Raw genomic sequence first — 19,938 nt, 5'->3', positions numbered from 1 at the left:
CCCTTATCCTTAAACTGCGACCCCTTATTCTGGACTTCCCCAACATTGGGTACAATCTTCCTGCATTTAGCCTGTCCAACCCCTTAAGAATTTTGTAAGTTTCTATAAGATCCCCCCTCAATCTTCTAAATTCTAGCGAGTACAAGCCGAGTAATTTACATTTGGGTGGAATAATGTTCCTTGTGATCCATTCGTACAAGAAAACAGCGCTACCATGCAAAGAGAAGTCCAGATTTTAATGTGTTTGACCAGTAAATTGATCTCTGATCACATCCACTGACTCCCGCTGGAAACTAGTTATGATTATCTAATATATGTGGGTTCCATGATGGAAGAAGTATAAGACCATAAGACACAAGAGCAGAATTTGGCCATTCAGCCCATTGACTCTACTTAGCTATTCAATCATGGCTGATCTATTTTTCCCTCTCATCCCCATTCTCCGGCTTTCTCCCCGTAACCCTTGATGCCCTTATTAATCATCAACTAATCAATCTCTGCTTTAAAAACACCCAAAGATTTGGGTATTGGCTCCACAGCCGTCAGTGGAGATGAATTCCACAGATTCACCACCCTCTGGATAAAGAAATTCCTCCTCATAGAAACATAGAAATTAGGTGCAGGAGTAGGCCATTCGGCCCTTCGAGCCTGCACCGCCATTCAATATGATCATGGCTGATCATCCAACTCAGTATCCCGTACCTGCCTTCTCTCCATACCCTCTGATCCCCTTAGCCACAAGGGCCACATCTAACTCCCTCTTAAATATAGCCAATGAACTGGCCTCGACTACCCTCTGTGGCAGGGAGTTCCAGAGATTCACCACTCTCTGTGTGAAAAAAGTTCTTCTCATCTCGGTTTTAAAGTATTTACCCCTTATCCTTAAGCTGTGACCCCTTGTCCTGGACTTCCCCAACATCGGGAGCAATCTTCCTGCATCTCCATCTCCTTTTATTCTAAGGCTGTGCCCTCAGGTTCTAGACTCTCCCATCACTGGAAACATATTTTCTACATCAACTATATCTAGACCTTTCATTATTTGGTAGATTTCAATGAGATCTCCCCCTCATCCTTCTAAACTCCAGTGAGTTACGGCCCAGAGACTTCAATATAAGAAAATACTTCCTCCCTCATATTTGTCCGGAAATAGCAGCTTGTTAATTTCATCACTAAATGGAATGCATTTTATCAAGTGCAGTATGCACACTGAGTTCCATGTGAACTTTAGCATCAAACCAAAGTTCATCTGACCCATTTAAAACCGGAAGGAAAGTTTATTGCGGGATCTTTTCTATCCAGTGGCTGCACAATAGGGTCATCGGGAATTGCTCTGGTTTTAACTGCAGTGGGCTGAAGTCACTCGGGCCATAACCAATCGTCAGAATGCTAATTGAAAAAGAAACAAAGAATATCATTGTTGTCAGCTTTGGATTTTTACTGCTATTCACTGCATATGGAGGACTTCAAACGGTCCAGGTATATTTTTTATTGACTAAACACTTAAATGTAACTGCCAATTTTATGGGGAGGGGATGCTGTAGTTTTTTTCTTCCCCTTTTATGAAATGATAACTCTACTCCGAGATTCATTTACTTTATAACAGGGCACGACCATGTTGATTTGGATGGTGCAGTGGAACAGCTGGTAGAGCTGCTGCCTCACAGCGCCAGACACCCGGGTTTGATCCTACCTCAGGTGCTGTCTGTGCAATGTTTGCACGTTCTCTCTGTGTCCTGCTTTGGTTTCCTCTGGGTGCGTCTCCCACATCCCAAAGACACGTGGGTTTGCAGGTTAATTGGTGTCTGGAAAATAACCCTCGTGTTTAGAGAGTGGATGTGAAAGTGAGATAACATGGAACTAGTATGATCGATGGCTAGCGTGGACTCGGTGGGCTGAAGGGCCAGTTTCTATGCTGTGTCTTTCAATTAATCAAATATCTGTCCCATCGAAAAAACAAACCTAGTCTATCCAGTCTATAATAAATGCTTGTCCGAGACAACATCTTAGTGAATCTCCGCCACACCTCCATTTCACTAATCTCCTTCCTAAAGTCAGGTGAAAAGAACTGTGCACAGTTCTCCAGCTGTTGCTTGTCCAATCTTTTGTAAAATCGTATCAAAATCTCCCTACTCTCCCTACTCTCCCAGGCTAATGAAAGCAAGTATCCTGTTTGCTACTTTATCTGCCCGTGCTGCCAACTTCTGGTACACTTCTGCACCAAAAAAACAGACACAGTGCTCGAGTAAGTCAGTGGGTCAAGCAGCATCTCTGGAGGACATGCTTAGGTAATATTTTGGGTCAGGACCCTTCTCCAGACTGTCCTCCAGGGATGCTGAGTTACTCGGGCACCGTCTCTTTTTTTGTTAATCAACATCTGCAGTTCCCTGTGTCCATGACTGGTGTAGCGAGGTCACTCTGATCCTCACTGCTGCTTAGGGCCCTGTCGATCTTTCTGTAAATCCTATCATTATTAATCCTCTCAACGTGCACCACTTTGTGCACCACCCTGTGGGGGCACATAAATTATGGCTCCAGAGATTGAATGAACTCATTTAAATGGGTTGGAGGAAGCCTGGCAAGAGTATTGAAGCTATCACGTTTAGAGATAACAAAGGGTTTGACAGATGAAAAGCTACATTGATGAGAGAATACAGAGCCAGAGACAAAAAGATGGTGAGGTTTAAAATAGTCTGGTTAAGCCTTTGACATTTTTCAAATGGGATGGTCACAAGAGTAATGGGGACAGGGTCAAGATGACTTTTAAGTCTAATGAACTTGGCGTGCCCATGTTCATAATGGTGACAGGACCTTGGCAGTAGGGCTGTTGAGCATGGTTTGGGAGTAATGTGGCAGTGGCAAATGAATGAATGGCCTCTATCTTAGTGACAGATAATTGGTCATTGGTTTATTATTGTCACATGTACCAAGATACAGTGAAAAGCTTTTGTCATCATTCTATCATCACTCATTGGAGACGCTCGGACTATCTTTAATCGGACTTTACTGGACCTTATCTTGCACTAAGCACAATTAGCTTTATCCTGTATCTGTATACTGTGGACGTCTTGATTACCTTTCCATTGATTGGATAGCATGCAACAAAAAAATGCTTTTCATTGTACCTCAGTACACATAGCAATAAGCTAAACTAACAGTTTAAAACTAAAACTAAACTAAACTTTGAGTGCTATCCAATTATATGGTGGGTGCATGGAACGAGCTGCCAGAGTAGGTAGCTGAGGGAGGTACTATCACAACATTTAAAAACATTTGGATAGGTACCATTTAAAAGACATTTGCGATGGACAATGCTGGAGTAACTCAGCGGGTCAGGCAGCATCTCTGGAGAAAAGAAATAGGTTGGGTTGAGACCCTTCTTCAGACTGAGTTAAGGGAGAGGGAAACTAGCAACATGTAAAGGTACAAAGAACAAATGAAAGCCAGCAATGATGAGCAAGGAAAGGTGGAGCCCACAATTGTCCATTGTTGGCTGTGGATAAGGTGAAAACGAGTGGATAAAAACAATAAAATTAAGCAGGGTGGCAGTGAAACTAGTAGAACGACTAGGATGGGGGAAGGACGGAGAGGGAATGCGAGGGTTACTTGAAGTTAGAGAAATTTATTTGCATACTGCTGGGTTGTAAGTTGCCCAAGCAAAATATAAGGTGCTGTTCCTCCAATTTGCATTTGGCCTCGCTCTGACAATGGAGGAGGCCCAGGACAGAAAGGTCAGAATGGGAATGGGAAGGGGAATTAAACTGCTTGGCAACCGGAGGTTCACATAGGCCAAGGACGGCTGAGCAAAGGTCTACCTTGGCCTACGCGATCTCCCAGTTGTCAAACACCTTAAAATACATTTTAACAGGTTCATGGATAAGAAAGGTTTAGAGGGATATGGGCCAAACGCGGGTGGATGGGACTAGCATAGATGGGGCATTTTGCTCGGCATGGGCAAATTGTAGGGCCTGTTTTCCTGCCATATGACTATCTAAATCATTTTGTACGATACACGAGTACAATAATGCCATAGACATACAACAGGTAGTTCAAAGAGAAAAATATATGAGTGCAGAATATATTTTTACAGCTTTGTAGTATTACAGTTACAGAGATGTCAGCCAGCTTCTGCAATGAGGTAGGTTGGAAGATGCGGACTATCCCCTAACTTATCAGAAGACCTTTGGACTGTTCATTAGCCTGATAACAGAGAGGAAGAAGCTGTTTCTTAGTTTGGTGATACATGCTTTCAAGCCTTTATCTTCTGCCCAACAGGAGAGGGGAGGGGAGAAAAGGAAATGACCGGATAAACCCTTGAGCACATTAATTGAAAGCATTTAAATGAATATTTTGATCATGATCACTTTGAGTCTTTAATGCACAGAGTACATGGCCCTTGGGTAGATTACTATGCTTTGTTGAATATTAAACTCTTCGATCTAAATCATTTTGTATTTCAAGTGGCGTTTAAGAAGCTTTTAGATGTTAGCTCATAGGTATGTCGGGAATGGAGGTACTGTATCTGGATCATGCGCAGGCAGAGAAGATTAGTTTATCTCGGCATCATGTGTGGCCACAGGTGGGCAGTTCGGGTTGTGGTCCTGGAAACTCCTTGCCGTTCATGGCCAGAGGTGATGACGTAAGAAGAGGCTTTGAGAATATGCTTAAAGCCTGTTGTAGTTAATTAGGAGCATATCGAGTGTGGTGTTCCCAGTTAGTAGGGTGTGAGCTTTGGCTCAGTTTGAGGTCTTGATCTCCAATTTCCTTCTCATCAGATCATCTTGTCATGATATCCATGTCCCTATCCAAAAGCCTCTTAAATACTTTGAGGAACTACAGAGTTAATTTTATAAATCCCTTGTTCCTCAAAGCATACTGACATATTAAGCATGGTAAATTTTTAATTCTGTCGGCACTTGACAGTGCAGTTTCTTGGCCTCTTTAATGTTGGTTTATTTAAATCGTTTTATTCTGTCGTTTCGGCCAACACGGACAAGGTGAAAGTCTATTAGAAGATTAAAGAAAATCCATTAATAGTAGTTGACAATGCACCTTTGACATCAGCAGAGATAAAATTTCATGACAATAATCTTTCATTGTTTCTGGTGGAAGGTCATCAACCTGAAATATTAACTCTTTTCTCTCTTCACTGATGCAGCCCAACTTCCAACATTTTATGTTTCATTTCAACACGTGTGTTTTATTGTCATATGTACCAAAACTAAACTATGAAATTTTTCCTTTCAAAAAATTGTCTGCTGAATTTCTTTGGGTTTTTTTTAGTCACCAGTTTATATTATAACCTTTTTTAGTGCTGTTCACACAAATGTGCCCTTTACGCCTCCATTTGTTTTAAATTCCTTGTATATTTAGTACTTAAATTGTGAAGTTGTAATTCATAAATAATTGTTCAGAAAGCTTTGGCCGAAAGCTCTTGTGATGCCCCTCACCGTGGCGGAAAGCTCTTGTGATGCGCCGCACCGTGGCAGAAGGCTCCTGTGATGCGCCACGGAGCTGGATGATGGAAGATTTGGTGAGCTGCCCGCGACGGCAGGCCTGGCTAGCCGCCACGAAGAAAGACCCAGCAGACTGCGGACACAGGAGGAAGCTCTGAAGCCACCGAGCTCGGCCCTGAAGACCAGTCAGTCAAGAAGGAGGGAGCGGATGAGAGGAGTGGGCCAGTAGGAGAGGGACCAGGGTATTGCCTCCTGCGCTTTCAAGGTTGGCTGCAGGTGGCGCCCCTGGAACACAAAGGCGGTCAGCCGAGGAGAGGGATGTTGGTTCACAGGCCGAGCCGGTCAAGGGCGACAGAAGGCCCTGCAGCAGCCTGGGACTTACCTGGATCCGGAGCCACTCCAGTACTGTACATCGTGCGCGTAAACTGGACTTTGAACTTTTTATAAATGGCGGCAAAATATGTCGACGTGTTAATGTGTAATCCATGCAAAAAGAATTTCACTATTCAGTGCACATGTGACAATAAATGCACCATTGATTTGCTTTCTCACTTTTTAACCATGATTAGTTGAACTTACTTCATGTTTAACACAGACACTGTGGGCCAAAGGGCCTGTCCTGTGCTGTACTTTTCTATGATGTTACAGAAGTGTGAATTCCTTGTGTAGCTGGTGGGTATCCCAACTGAAGTTAATAATTATAACCAAACAGCGTGACAAAAGATCAAGAAAGCAACAAGCACCACTCACTCTACAGACTCAAATGGTGTAGCAAACTTCAAATGGTTTCTTAATGAAAAGTAAATGATGAAACATCTATCTAGTTCCTAAAGGGCCTGTCCCACGAGCATGCGACTGCATGCGGCAAGCGCGACCTAACGGAGCCGTATGGAGCCGTGGTCGCTTCGATCGTCGGAGCCGTATGGAGTTGTGCGGAGCTGGACCCGACATCACGCTGGGCTCCGAAAAACTGACTGTCCAAAAATTCTGCGCGGCAACGGTCTGCCGGCCCACAGTCGCATTGAGGACGTACGCACCGCCGCGTCTTGACACCGTACACAGCGTATTGACGGTGTACGCCTAGCGCGAACTTCCCGTGGACTTCGCTTGAACTTCACGTCAACTCGTACGGGATCACTCGACCTACGCGCGGCCCCCGCTTCCGGTTTGGTCGCGTTTGCCGCAGTCGCATGCTCGTGGGACAGGCCCTTTAGCATATATATGTCAGAATGTCCAACGCCTATTTAAAAAAAAAGTATAATACTGATGATTTTATATTTTTTCGCATTGCTGGTATTGTTTGAAATTTTTTTTTTGAATAAAACAGCCCTGAGGAATTTACCCACAGACTTTCTGAACTGACTGTGATTTCACTAGAAACAATAGAAAATGACTTGGCTTGTTGGTCGGTGCTTGTTGCTTCCTGGTAGTTTTTTGTAAATGTGCACCCCCAAGTGGTCGAATGGCACATGTTAATTCAGAGCAGGAAAATGCAGACATGAGGAACTGCAGATGCCAGTTTACAAAACAAGATACAAAGTAATGGAGTAATTTAGCAGATTAAGCAGCATCTCTGGAGAAATCAGATAGGGAAGCATCACAGCATGGTTTGGGAACAGTTCCATCCAAGACGGCAATAGTCAAGTCAAGTCAGGTTTATTCGTCACATACACATACAAGATGTGCAGTGAAATGAAAAGTGGCAATGCTTGTGGATTGTGCAAAAAAACTACAAAACAGAATGGAACAGAATCACATATTACATATTTGTGGGAAGAAAAAAAAGAAAAAACAGCAATTTTAAAAAGACACCACACAACAACAAATTGGTATAGTAAAGTTAGTCCCTGGCGAGATAGGAGTTTACAGTCCTAATGGCCTCTGGGAATAAACTCCTTCTCATCCTCTTCGTTTTCACAGCATGGCAACGGAGGCGTTTGCCTGACCGTAGCAGCTGGAACAGTCCGTTGCAGGTGTGGAAGGGGTCTCCCATGATCTTGTTGGCTCCGGAGTTGCACCTTCTGATGTATAGTTCCTGCAGGAGGGCGAGTGTAGTTCCCATAGTGCGTTCGGCCGAACGCACTACTCTCTGCAGAGCTTTCTTGTCCTGGGCAGAGCAGTTCCCAAACCAAATCGTGATGTTTCCGGACAAGATGCTTTCCACAGCCGCTGAGTAGAAGAACTGGAGGATCCTCAGAGACACTCTGAATTTCCTCAATTGCCTGAGGTGGTAAAGGCGCTGCCTTGCCTTACTCACCAGTGCTGCAGCGTGTGATGTCCATGTCAGATCCTCTGAGATGTGGACTCGCAGGTATTTAATGCAGCTCACCCTATCCACAGTATCCCCATTTATCTTCAATGGTGTGTACGTCCTCGGAGGATGTGCCCTCCTAAAGTCCACGATAAACTCCTTAGTTTTTTTGATATTCAAGAGGAGGCTGTTGTCCTGACACCAGAGTGCCAGATCAGCCACCTTCTCCCGGTAGGCCTTCTCATCGTTATCGGAGATCAGGCCCACCACCACAGTGTCATCAGCAAACTTGATTATAGAGTTGGAGCTGAACCTAGCCACGCAGTCATGTGTGTACAGGGAGTACAGCAGGGTGCTGAGGACCCAACCCTGGGGGGATCCTGTGCTCAGGGTGAGGGACGTCGATGTATTTCCTCCCATCTTGACTACCTGGGGCCTGGTGGTGAGAAAGTCCAGGACCCAGGCACACAGGGGGGTGTTGAGCCACAATTCCAGCAGCTTCTCAGCAAGTCTGGTGGGGACTATCGTGTTGAAGGCTGAACAGCATCCTCACATAGCCCCCCTTCTGGCTGTCAAGGTGAGAGAGAGCGGTGTGCAGAACCTGTGAGACCGCATCGTCTGTGGATCTTTTTGGACGGTTTGCGAATTGTAGCGGGTCCATGTTGCGAGGGAGGAAGGTGCAGATGTTTTTCTTGACCAGCCTCTCAAAGCATTTCATGACTACCGAGGTGAGGGCATTTTTAGGTACAGGTACAATGATGGATCTTTTGAAGCAGGCAGGGACCACGGACTTGGCCAGGGAGAGGTTGAATATTGTAGTGAGCACCGGAGCTAGCTGCGTGGCACAAGACTTAAGTACTCGCCCCGAGATGCCATCTGGGCCGACAACAATAAATTGCAGATTTGTGGACATAGCCCAGACCATCACATAAACCAACCCCTTTTCTGTTGACTTCGTCTCTACACTTCACGCTACCTCAGCAAGGCCATCGGCATAATCAAGGATCAGTCTCACCCCGTCCCACCTTCTTTTCCTTTCTCCCTTCAGGCTAGAGGTGCAGAAGTTTGAAAATGCATACCTCCAGATTCAGAGACAGTTTCTTCCCAGCTGTTATCAAGCAGTTGAATTGTACTCTCACCAGCAACAGTGCGGTCCTGACCTTCCATCTACCACATTGGAAATCTTTGAACCATCTTTAATCGAACTTTAACTTGCACTAAATAGTATATTCTTTATCTGGACTCTGTAGACGGTTTGATTGTAACCATGTATACCTTTGACTGAATAGCATGCAACAAAAGCTATTCAGTATAACTTGGTACATGTGACAATATATATTTCAGATGTTGTTATAGCACCTGCATCAACTACCTCCTTTGTCAGCTCATTCCTTATACCCACTGTGTGAAAAAGTTGTCCCTCAGGTTCATATAAAATCTCTCCCCCCTCACCTTAAACCCATAATCCCTGGTTCTTCATTCCCCTAATCTGGGTAAGAGACTCTGTATTTACCCTATCTATTCCCCTCTTGATTTTATACTCCTCGAAAAGATCACTTCTTAGCCTCCTGCGTTCCAAGGAATAAAGTCCTACACTGCCGAACCTCTACCTACAGTTCAGGCCCTCATGTCCTGGAAGCATCCTCATTAATCTCTGTACTCTTTCCAGTAAATTTGAATGTAATTTTAATTTGTATTACATAAATTATCAATTATTTATGTTACTCTTTACTTTGTTTCTGTTTACAGAGCAGTCTAAATAGTGATGAAGGCCTGGGCCTGGCCTCACTAAGTGTCATCTACGCAGCTCTTATCATCTCTTCAATGTTTCTTCCACCTATAATGATAAAATATTTTGGTTGTAAGTGGACCATTGTTATGTCCATGTGCTGCTACGTTACATTTTCAATTGGCAATTTTTATCCCACATGGTAATATAAAATTTTAACTTTTATTTGTGGTTGAATGGGGTTAATGTATTGTAATATTACTGTTTTTCCCACGTATTTCCAAAACTACGATCATTGAACGTCCTGTTAATATTTGGATAAATACACTTTCATGCTATTGCAACCCTAATGTTTCGGCAACTGGCTCAAATGGTCTACTGTCAGGTCTGATTACCTGGAGGGCTAAGGAATCTGGTTCTGAAGGGCTGAGGTATGGAGTAAAAATTTGGAGTGTATAGGCAAGATGAAAGGAAAATTGGGAATGTGGGAGTGATGGTCTCACTCAGTGATGGTCAAGAATCTGGTTTTCAGGTGAAGGGCAATCTTGTTGTTGCTGCATTTAAGACCATAAAACCATGACATAGTAACAGTATAAGGCCATTTGGCCCATCGATCGAGTATGCTCTGCCAATAATGTTTGATCTATTTTACCCTCTCAACCCCATTCTCCTGTCTTCTCTCTGTAATCTTTTGATACCCTTACTAATCAAGAACCTATCAATCTTCGCTTTAAAAATACCCAACGACTTGGCCTCCACAACCAGGTGACAGTGAATTCCTCAAATTCACCACTATTTGACAAAATAAATTTGTCCTAATTTCCATTTTAAACCATGACCAAAAGTGAACACAGTATTTCAAGTGTGGCCTTAACAAGGTATTGTACAACTGTAACATAATGTCCCAACTTCTATACTCAGTGCCCTGACTGATGAAGGCCAATGTACTAAAAGCCCTCTTGACCATCCTATTTACCTGTGTTACAACCTTCAGGGAGCCGTGTACTCCTACATCCCTCTGCTCTACAATATTCCACAGGGCCTTACCATTCATTATAAATAGGCAGTGATGAAAGGTAATCAATATTTCAAATATCTTCAAATTCGAGACTATCCGAAGACATATAACCAAGACTACCAAACTTTGCTGCCAGATATACTAGACGAATGTATGAATATACACAATTGTTCGATTAACATTAGACATACTTTAATTCAATTTAAAATACTGTACACTCTAATATTCAAAGACTAAATTGAATAAGATCTTCCAAATGTATCTCCTATTCGTGACAAATATCTCCTTCAAGAAGCAACTATAAACACATTCCTTCGCCTCTTGCATAAAATTACATAACTTTTGGAGCGGAATTTTTGAAATTTTCTCAAAAACATTAAAAACAAAACTGGACCCCGACACGGAACTGATTATTCTAGGAACGTCAGAAGCCTGCTCCGAGCTATCAATATTTCAAAGACGTTTCCTCAATTATGGTCTGATAACGGCGAAAAAACTAATACTCAAATTTTGGAAACATACATCTGCCCCTACTCTCAAAATGTGGATTACAAACATGTCTGAGACGCTACATCTTGAAAATATGAGACTTCTTAGCAGAAAAACCAGAGCATTTTGCGAAGACATGGACACTATTCATTGATTTATTACAAGGATAGTATGGTTCAACACAATTTTGGAGTTAAATCTAATTACGGGTTGGGTGATGGGTGGGGAGGGATACGAGGCAGGTATATCATCACCTTTTGTTTTTCTTTCTGTTTTTGTCTTTTTATTTTTCTACGTCTTTCTTATTTCTTTTACTTACTCACTCTTTGGCTACACCAATTTGGTAGTCTAGGGGTTCTATTCTTGCACATCCACTTTTTCTCTCTCTTGCTTTTTCTCTCTTCTTCTCTCTCATCTTTAGCTAAAAATTAAAATTGAAGCTGTACAGTAACTGTATTATGACATATGCAGCTGCTTATATTTTTGTACACTGCTTCTAATAAATAAAAAAAAAGTAAATAGGCAGTGATCAGTTTCTATAAATGAACAAATATGTTATTTCAAATGACTGCATTAGGGTGTAAATCTGCAACTTAAAATCTGACGCTGCTCTTGCAAATCCAAACATCTGAGGGATAAGATATACAAGCATTTAGGTGGACAAGGGCTGATATGGGATAGTCAGCATAGTTTTGTAAGTGGGAGAACGCATCTCACAAATCTGAGTTTATTTGAAGATGTGACCAAAAAGGTGGTTGAGGGAAGAGCTGTGGACGTATATATAAATTTCAGCAAGGCATTTGACAGGGTTCAGCATGGTAGGATGCTCTAGAAGGTTAGATCGCTAGTGACCTAACCTACTAGTAACTAGTGCTGTGCCTCAGGGTTCAGTCGTGGGCCTATTGCTGTTCAAAATCTATATCAATGATTTGGATGAGAACATACAAGGCATGATTATAGAGTTTGTAGATTCCACTAAAATGGGAGGTATTATAGATCGGTTGGGCTGGTGAGCTGATAAATGGTTAATAGAGTTTAATACAGAGAAGCGCAAGGTATTGCATTTTGGGAAGTTGATCAGGGCAGGCCTACACAGTGAATGGCAGGGCTCTGGGGAATGTTGTGGAGCAGAGGGATCTAAGAGTGCTGGTACATAGTTCCTTGAATGTGACGTCTCAGATAGATATGGTGGTCAAGAAGGCTTTGGGCACATTTTCCTCTACGAGTCAGAGTATTGAGAATAGAAGTTGGGAGATCATGTTACAGCTGGGCAAGGCATTTGTGAGGCATTTAGAGTATTGTGTTCAGTTTTAGTCACCCTGTTATAGGAAAGAAGTTATTAAGATGGAAAGATGCAGGGAAGATTTACAAGGCTGCTGCCAGGACTCGAGAGCCTGAGCTATAGGGCGTGGTTGAGCAAGCAAGGGCTTCATTCCATGGAGGATGAGTGGTGATCTTATAGAGGTGTATAAGGTCATGAGAGGAATAGATTGAGTAAATGTACAGTCTTTTACCTAGAGTAGGGAGATCTAGAACTAGAGGACATAAGTTTAAGGTGAGAGGGGGAAAGATTTAATAGGAACCGAAGGGGTAATTTTTTTTACACAAACGGTGGTGGGTGTATGGAACGAGCTGCCGGAGGAGGTAGTTGATGCAGGTACTATTGCAACGTTTAAAAAATATTTATACAGGTACATGGATAGGATAGGCTTAGAGGGATAATGTAGGCAGGTGGGACGTGTAGATAGGGCATGTTGATCGGTATGGGCAAATTGGGCCATAAGGCCTGCTTCCATGCTGTACGACTATGACACAGTCCGGGAGTATGATAAATTGAACAATTGTAACTTACGTTTTGAGTCATACAAATTATGCGTTTTCTACAATTACATTAGGTAACAGTCATTAAGTCCTTGTATTATAATGAAGTTATTGTTTTTCACAGGTACACACTTATTCCCACTGCAGTAATTCTTGGACTGGGTGGAGCTCCACTTTGGTCTGCTAAATGTACATATCTGACCATTTGTGGCAACCGATATGCAGCGAAGTTCAATAAGGTTTCAGAAAATGTAGTAAATCACTACTTTGGAATTTTTTTCCTTATATTTCAATCATCTGCTGTTTGGGGAAATCTAATGTCTTCATTAATATTCCAATATACTTCCAGTAACGGTATGAAAAAATACTTTTTAAATACTACATTTGCCGCATTGTTATTATCTTTCAAAATAAATGTTAATGCCTCAAATACGTTTTATTATTTATATTGAATTAGTTATAAATTCTTTAAGTAAAATTGACTATACTTTCAACTTTTATTTTCAAAATGCATTTAATTGCTCTGTACGAAAGCTCTATATAATCTCCCCCCCCCCACCCCCCCCCCCCCCCCACCCCCCCCCCCCCCCCCACCCCCTCACCCCCCCCCCCCACCCCATCCCCCCACCCCATCCCCCACCCCCCCCCCCCCCACCCCCCCCACCCCCTCACCTTAAGCCTATGTCCCCTGATTCTTGTTTCCCCTACTGGGTAAAAGACTCTGCACTTGCCCAGTCTATTTTTCTCATGATCTTATATTTCTCCTCGACATCACTGATTTGAGAGTTGTGTACCAGAATGTTTGTTGCAGAATTGGATACGTTGGAGAAAATTAAATTGTGAGGGAATATGAACACTTTTCTTAAGCGGCATAATCGCGAATTCTCTCTTTCCTCCTATAAATCTAGCGTTCATACGCATGTTATCAAAACATTATTGAGTCTCAAAATAATTTTCAACAAGGACATTAGGGAATACAGTTTGTAAAAAAACTGAAATAAACAGAAAATGCTGGAGATGCTCAGCAGGCCAGGTAGCATCTGTGGAGAGATAAACAGAGTTTATCCACATTATTTCAAAGTAAAAGAAGTACTGACACTTTTGAAAAATATAAAAGTGGATAAGTCTCCAGGTCCTGACAGGATATTCCCTAGGACATTGAGGGAAGTTAGTGTAGAAATAGCCGGGGCTATGACAGAAATATTTCAAATGTCATTAGAAACGGGAATAGTCCCCGAGGATTGGCGTACTGCGCATGTTGTTCCATTGTTTAAAAAGGGTTCTAAGAGTAAACCTAGCAATTATAGACCTGTTAGTTTGACTTCAGTGGTGGGCAAATTAATGGAAAAGATACTTAAAGATAATATATATAAGCATCTGGATAAACAGGGTCTGATTAGGAACAGTCAACATGGATTTGTGCCTGGAAGGTCATGTTTGACTAATCTTCTTGAATTTTTTGAAGAGGTTACTAGGGAAATTGACGAGGGTAAAGCAGTGGATGTTGTCTATATGGACTTTAGTAAGGCCTTTGACAAGGTTCCTCATGGAAGGTTGGTTAAGAAGGTTAAACTGTTGGGTATAAATGCAGGAATAGCAAGATGGATTCAGCAGTGGCTGAATGGGAGAAGCCAGAGGGTAATGGTGGATGGCTGTTTGTCGGGTTGGAGGCAGGTGACTAGTGGGGTGCCTCAGGGATCTGTGTTGGGTCCTTTGTTGTTTGTCATGTACATCAATGATCTGGATGAAGGGGTGGTAAATTGGATTAGTAAGTATGCAGATGATACCAAGATAGGGGGTGTTGTGGATAATGAAGAGGATTTCCAAAGTCTACAGAGTGATTTAGGCCATTTGGAAAAATGGGCTGAAAGATGGCAGATGGAGTTTAATGCTGATAAATGTGAGGTGTTACACCTTGGCAGGACAAATCAAAATAGGACGTACATGATAAATGGTAGGGAATTGAAGAATACAGTTGAACAGAGGGATCTGGGAATAACCGTGCATAGTTCCTTGAAGGTGGAATCTCATATAGATAGGGTGGTAAAGAAAGCTTTTGGTATGCTAGCCTTTATAAATCAGAGGATTGAGTATAGTAGCTGGGATGTAATGTTAAAATTGTACAAGGCATTGGTGAGACCAAATCTGGAGTATGGTGTACAATTTTGGTCGCCCAATTATAGGAAGGATGTCAACAAAATATAGAGAGTACAGAGGAGATTTACTAGAATGTTGCCTGGGTTTCAACAACTAAGTTACAGAGATAGGTTGAATAAGTTAGGTCTTTATTCTCTGGAGCGCAGAAGGTTAAGGGGGGACTTGATAGAGGTCTTTAAAATGATGAGAGGGATAGACAGAGTTGATGTGATCAAGCTTTTCCCTTTGAGAATAGGGAAGATTCAAACAAGAGGACATTACTTCAGAATTAAGGGACAGAAGTTTAGGGGTAACATGAGGGGGAACTTCTTTACTCAGAGAGTGGTAGCGGTGTGGAATGAGCTTCCAGTGGAAGTGGTGGCGGCAGGTTCGTTGGTATCATTTAAGAATAAATTGGATAGGCATATGGATGAGAAGGGAATGGAGGGTTATGGTATGAGTGCAGGCAGGTGGGACTAAGGGGAAAAAAATTGTTCGGCGCGGACTTGTAGGGCCGAGATGGCCTGTTTCCGTGCTGTAATTGTTATATGGTTATATGGTTATGATCTTTTATCATCGAAACAATGCTCACCCGTGCCCATAGCTGCCAGAGTTCTAAAAGAACATCTAACGTTCATTAAAATTCCTAACACCTTTGCCAATACTACTCTCTAAGTTCTAGACCTTGGCTTCAACCAAAAATAGACACAAATGTAAACATCAAATCCAAAACAGCCTTTAGTATTGTGGTAGAAACAAGGAACTGCAGATGCTGGTTTACAAAAAAAGACACAAAGTGCTGGAGTAACTCAGCGGGTCAGGCAGCATCTCTGGAGAATGTGGAATGGTAATGTTTTGGGCTGGGATCTCCATCTGGCTCGTGTAGTAGTAGTGCGGTGGTGGGGAGTGTGGTGGGGAGCTTGATTTGTTTTGCTGAAGGGGGAAGATTTGTCAATAGACAATAGACAGTAGACAATGGATGCAGGAGTAGGCCACTCGGCCCTTCGAGCCAGCACCGCCATTCAATGTGATCATGGCTGATCATCCCCAATCAGTACTCCGTTCCTGCCTTCTCCCCATATCCCCTGACTCCGCTATCTTTAAGAGCCCTATCTAGCTCTCTCTTGAAAGTATCCAGAGAACCAGCCTCCACCGCCCTCTGAGGCAGAGAATTCCATAGACTCACAACTCTCTGTGTGAAAAAGTGTTTCCTCATCTACGTTCTAAATGGCTTACCCCTTATTCTTAAACAGTGGCCCTGGTTCTGGACTCCCCCAACATCTGGAACATGTTTCTTGCCTCTAGCGGGTCCAAACCCTTAATAATCTTATATGTTTAAATAAGAATCCCTCTCATCCTTCTAAACTCCAGAGTATACAAGCCCAGCCGCTCCATTCTCTCAGCATATGACAGCCCTGCCTTCCCGGGAATTAACCTTGTAAACCTACGCTGCACTCCTTCAATAGCAATAATGTCCTTCCTCAAATTAGGGAACCAAAACTGCACACAATACTCCAGGTGTGGTCTCACTAGGGCTCTGTACAACTACAGAAGGACCTCTTTGCTCCTATACTCAACTCCTCTTGTTATGAAGGCTAACAAGCCATTCGATTTATTCACTGCCTGCTGTACCTGCATGCTTACTTTCATAGACTGATGAACAAGAACCCCCAGATCCCGTTGTACTTCCACTTTTCCCAACTTGACACCATTTAGATAATAATCTGCCTTCCTATTTTTGATACCAAAGTGGATAACCTCACATTCATCCACATTAAACTGCATCTGCCATGCATCTGCCCGCTCACCCAACCTGTTCAAGTCATCCTGCATTCTCATAGCATCCTCCTCACAGTTCACACTGCCACCCAGCTTTGTGTCATTTGCAAATTTGCTAATGTTACTTTGAATCTTCATCTAAATCATTGATGTACATTGTAAATAGCTGCGATCCCAGCACCGAGCTTTGCGGTACCCCACTAGTCACTGCCTGCCATTCTGAAAGGGACCCGTTAATCCCTACGCTTTGTTTCCTGTCTGCCAACTAATTTTCTATCCATGTCAGCACTCTACCCCCAATACCACGTGCCCTAAATTTGCCCACTAATCTCCTATGTGGGACCTTATCAAATGCTTTTTGAAAGTCCAAGTACACTACATCCACTGGCTCTCCCTTTTTCATTTTCCTAGTTACATCCTCAAAAAATTCCAGATTAGTCAAGCATGATATCCCTTTCGTAAATCCATGCTGACTCGGACCAGTCCTGTTACTGCTATCCAAAGGTGCCGCTATTTCATCTTTTATGATTGACTCCAGCATCTTCCCCACCACCGATGTCAGGCCAACTGGTCTATAATTCCGTTTTCTCTCTCCCGCCTTTCTTAAAAAGTGGGATAACATTAGCTACCCTCCAATCCACAGGAACTGATTTTGTCTCCTGTTTCAATGTCTCCTGTTTCAATTTCAATCTATAGAACATTGGAAAATAATCACCAATGCGTCCACAATTTCTAGAGCCACTTCCTTAAGTACCCTGGGATGCAGACCATCAGGCCCTGGGGATTTATATATCAGCCTTCAGTCCCATCAGTCCACCCAACACCATTTCCTGCCTAATGTGGATTTCCTTCAGTTCCTCCGTCACCTCAGATCCACTGGACACTAGTACATCAGTAAGATTGTTTTGTCCTCCTTAGTGAAGACGGATCCAAAGTACCTGTTCAACTCATCTGCCATTTCCTTGTTCTCCATAATAAATTCACCTTTTTCAGTCTTCAAGGGTCCAACTTTGGTCTTAACTAATATTTTCCTCTTCACATACCTAAAGAAGCTTTTAGTATCCTCCTTTATATTATTGGCTAGCTTACCTTCGTACCTCATCTTTTCTTCCCGTATTGCCTTTTTAGCTATCTTCTGTTGCTCTTTAAACATTACCCAATCCTCTTGCTTTCCGCTCATATTTGCTACGTTGTACTTCTCTTTTATTTTTATACTGTCACTGACATCCCTTGTCAGCCACGGTCACCCCTTACTCCCCTTGGAATCTTTCTTCTTCTTTGGAATGAACTGATCCTGCACCTTCTGTATTATTCCCAGAAATACCTGCCATTGTTGTTCCACTGGCATCCATGCTCAGGTACCTTTCCAGTCAGCATTGGCCAGCTCCTCCCTCTTAGCCCCATAGTCCCCTTTATTCAACTGTAACACTGACACCTCCGATTTACCTTTCTCCCAATTCAACTTGTACCCTACATCCAGGCTACTGTTTGGGGGCCGGTGGATAAGTCCCATTAGCGTCTTTTCACCCTTACAATTCCTTAGTTCTATCCATACTGGCTCCACATCTCCTGTTTCAATGTCACCCCTTGCAAGGAACTGAATTTCATTCCTCACCAACAGAGTTACCCCACCCCCTCTACCCACCTGTCTGTCTTTTCGATAGGAGGTATACCCTTGAATATTCAGTTCCCAACACTGGCCCTCTTGCAGCCATGTCTCTGTAATTCCCACAACATCATACTTGCCAATTTCTAACTGAGCCTCAAGCTCGTCCACTTTATTTCTTATACTTCGTGCATTCATATACAACACTTTGACCTCGGTATTCACCTCAGCTCTCGCACCGCTCGCAATTGGCCCTGACCTTACTCTCTTTTCCCTTCTCGAACTTTCCGTCCCATTAATTCGGGAGTCTTTTGTAACCTTTCCTGCACTCACTTCCCCTTCAACTCCATCTTTATACTCCCAATTTGTCAATCCCTTCCCCCCCCCCCCCACTATTTAGTTTAAACCCACATATGTAGTCCTAGCAAACCTGCCTGCCAGAATGTCGGTCCCCCTCCTTCTGATCCAATGTCTTTCCCACTGGTCTATTATCCACTCATCTCCCTGCTGATCATTTTCTTAATATTTTCCCTTCCAGCCCCATCTCTCCTTTCATTTGTATTCAGCTTCAGTTATTTTTGTGGTGATTTTTCGACTCAAATAGCCTGCCGTTAGTAAACTTCTCAATCTAACTAGTTAGAGAACAGAAAAGAAGTATGCAAATAGGCCTTCCAAATTATGAGAGGCAGGGTAGACAGTCAGAACCTTTTTCCTCGGATGGAAAAATCAAATACTAGAGGGCATAGCTTTAGGGTAAGAGGCAAAGTGTAAAGGGGATTTCTGGAGCAAGCTTTTTTTAAGAGGGTTGTTAGAGCCTGGAACATGCTGTCGGGGGAGGTGATGGAGGCAGAAACAATACTGGCATTTAATAAACTTTGGGATAGGCAGGGAATGGAGGGATATGGATTATGTGCGGTTGAATAAGAGATGGTCGTGATATCATGTTTGCCACAGACATTGTGGGCCTGTTCTAGTGCTGTACTGTTTTGTGTTCTATGCATGGTTAATTTGGCAGGGCTCTGACTGATCACTGCCTCTGCTTCTTCTCCACTTTCCCATAAATGTCCACAATTCAATTTATATTTGAAAAAAATGATTCAGTGACATAATCATCTCACACTAGCTTACTTTTGCCTCCCTTCTGTCATTGTCATAGTGATACAGCAAGGAAATAGGTCTTTCAGCCCAACCTGTCCATGCCGACCATCAATCACCCATCTGGGCTAAACCTACATTAATCCCTTTTTCTATTTTCTGTCATGTCATGTCCAAATTCAAGTAGAGGATGTATCCCCAATGGCTAGGTTGTGTGTGTTAAGGCTATAGATCTTTCAATGATCTATAGAGACCATTTATTGGATATTGTGTGTAATTTCTGATCTGGTGTTTGCTTTATACATGCTGATGGCTGTGTCCTTGGAAGGGCTACTCATCCAGCACTAGTGTAGGGTTTTCAACACTTCCAGCAATCAAAAACTGGATTCGTTTTTGTTTTGAATGGAGGATTGATTAATCTGGAGTAAATCATAAAGTGCTGGTGGAACTTAGCAGGTCAGGCAAAAAATATGCTGCCTGACTTGCTAAGTATTTCCAACATTTTCTGTTATTTCAGATTTCCTGCATCTCATGTTTATTTGTTCCTTGAGAGGAAAGCCT

The 19,938-nt window shown here is 42.7% G+C and overlaps 1 protein-coding gene across 1 annotated transcript in view; it reads left to right on the top strand.

Annotated features, from left to right (window-relative positions):
* Nucleotides 1-1,269: 1,269 nt before the first annotated feature.
* Nucleotides 1,270-19,938, top strand: part of unc93a (unc-93 homolog A) — a 33,053-nt gene continuing 14,384 nt past the window's right edge. Inside the window, exons 1-3 of the mRNA XM_033025690.1 lie at nucleotides 1,270-1,476; nucleotides 9,454-9,635; nucleotides 12,886-13,115. Of these exons, the coding sequence (XP_032881581.1) occupies nucleotides 1,384-1,476; nucleotides 9,454-9,635; nucleotides 12,886-13,115 (505 nt within the window). The 5' untranslated portion in view covers nucleotides 1,270-1,383. The remainder of the gene's footprint in view (nucleotides 1,477-9,453; nucleotides 9,636-12,885; nucleotides 13,116-19,938) is intronic.

This window comes from Amblyraja radiata, chromosome 8, assembly GCF_010909765.2.
Source record: "Amblyraja radiata isolate CabotCenter1 chromosome 8, sAmbRad1.1.pri, whole genome shotgun sequence".
Classification (NCBI taxonomy): domain Eukaryota; kingdom Metazoa; phylum Chordata; class Chondrichthyes; order Rajiformes; family Rajidae; genus Amblyraja; species Amblyraja radiata.
This window is presented reverse-complemented; position numbering and strand designations above follow the sequence as displayed.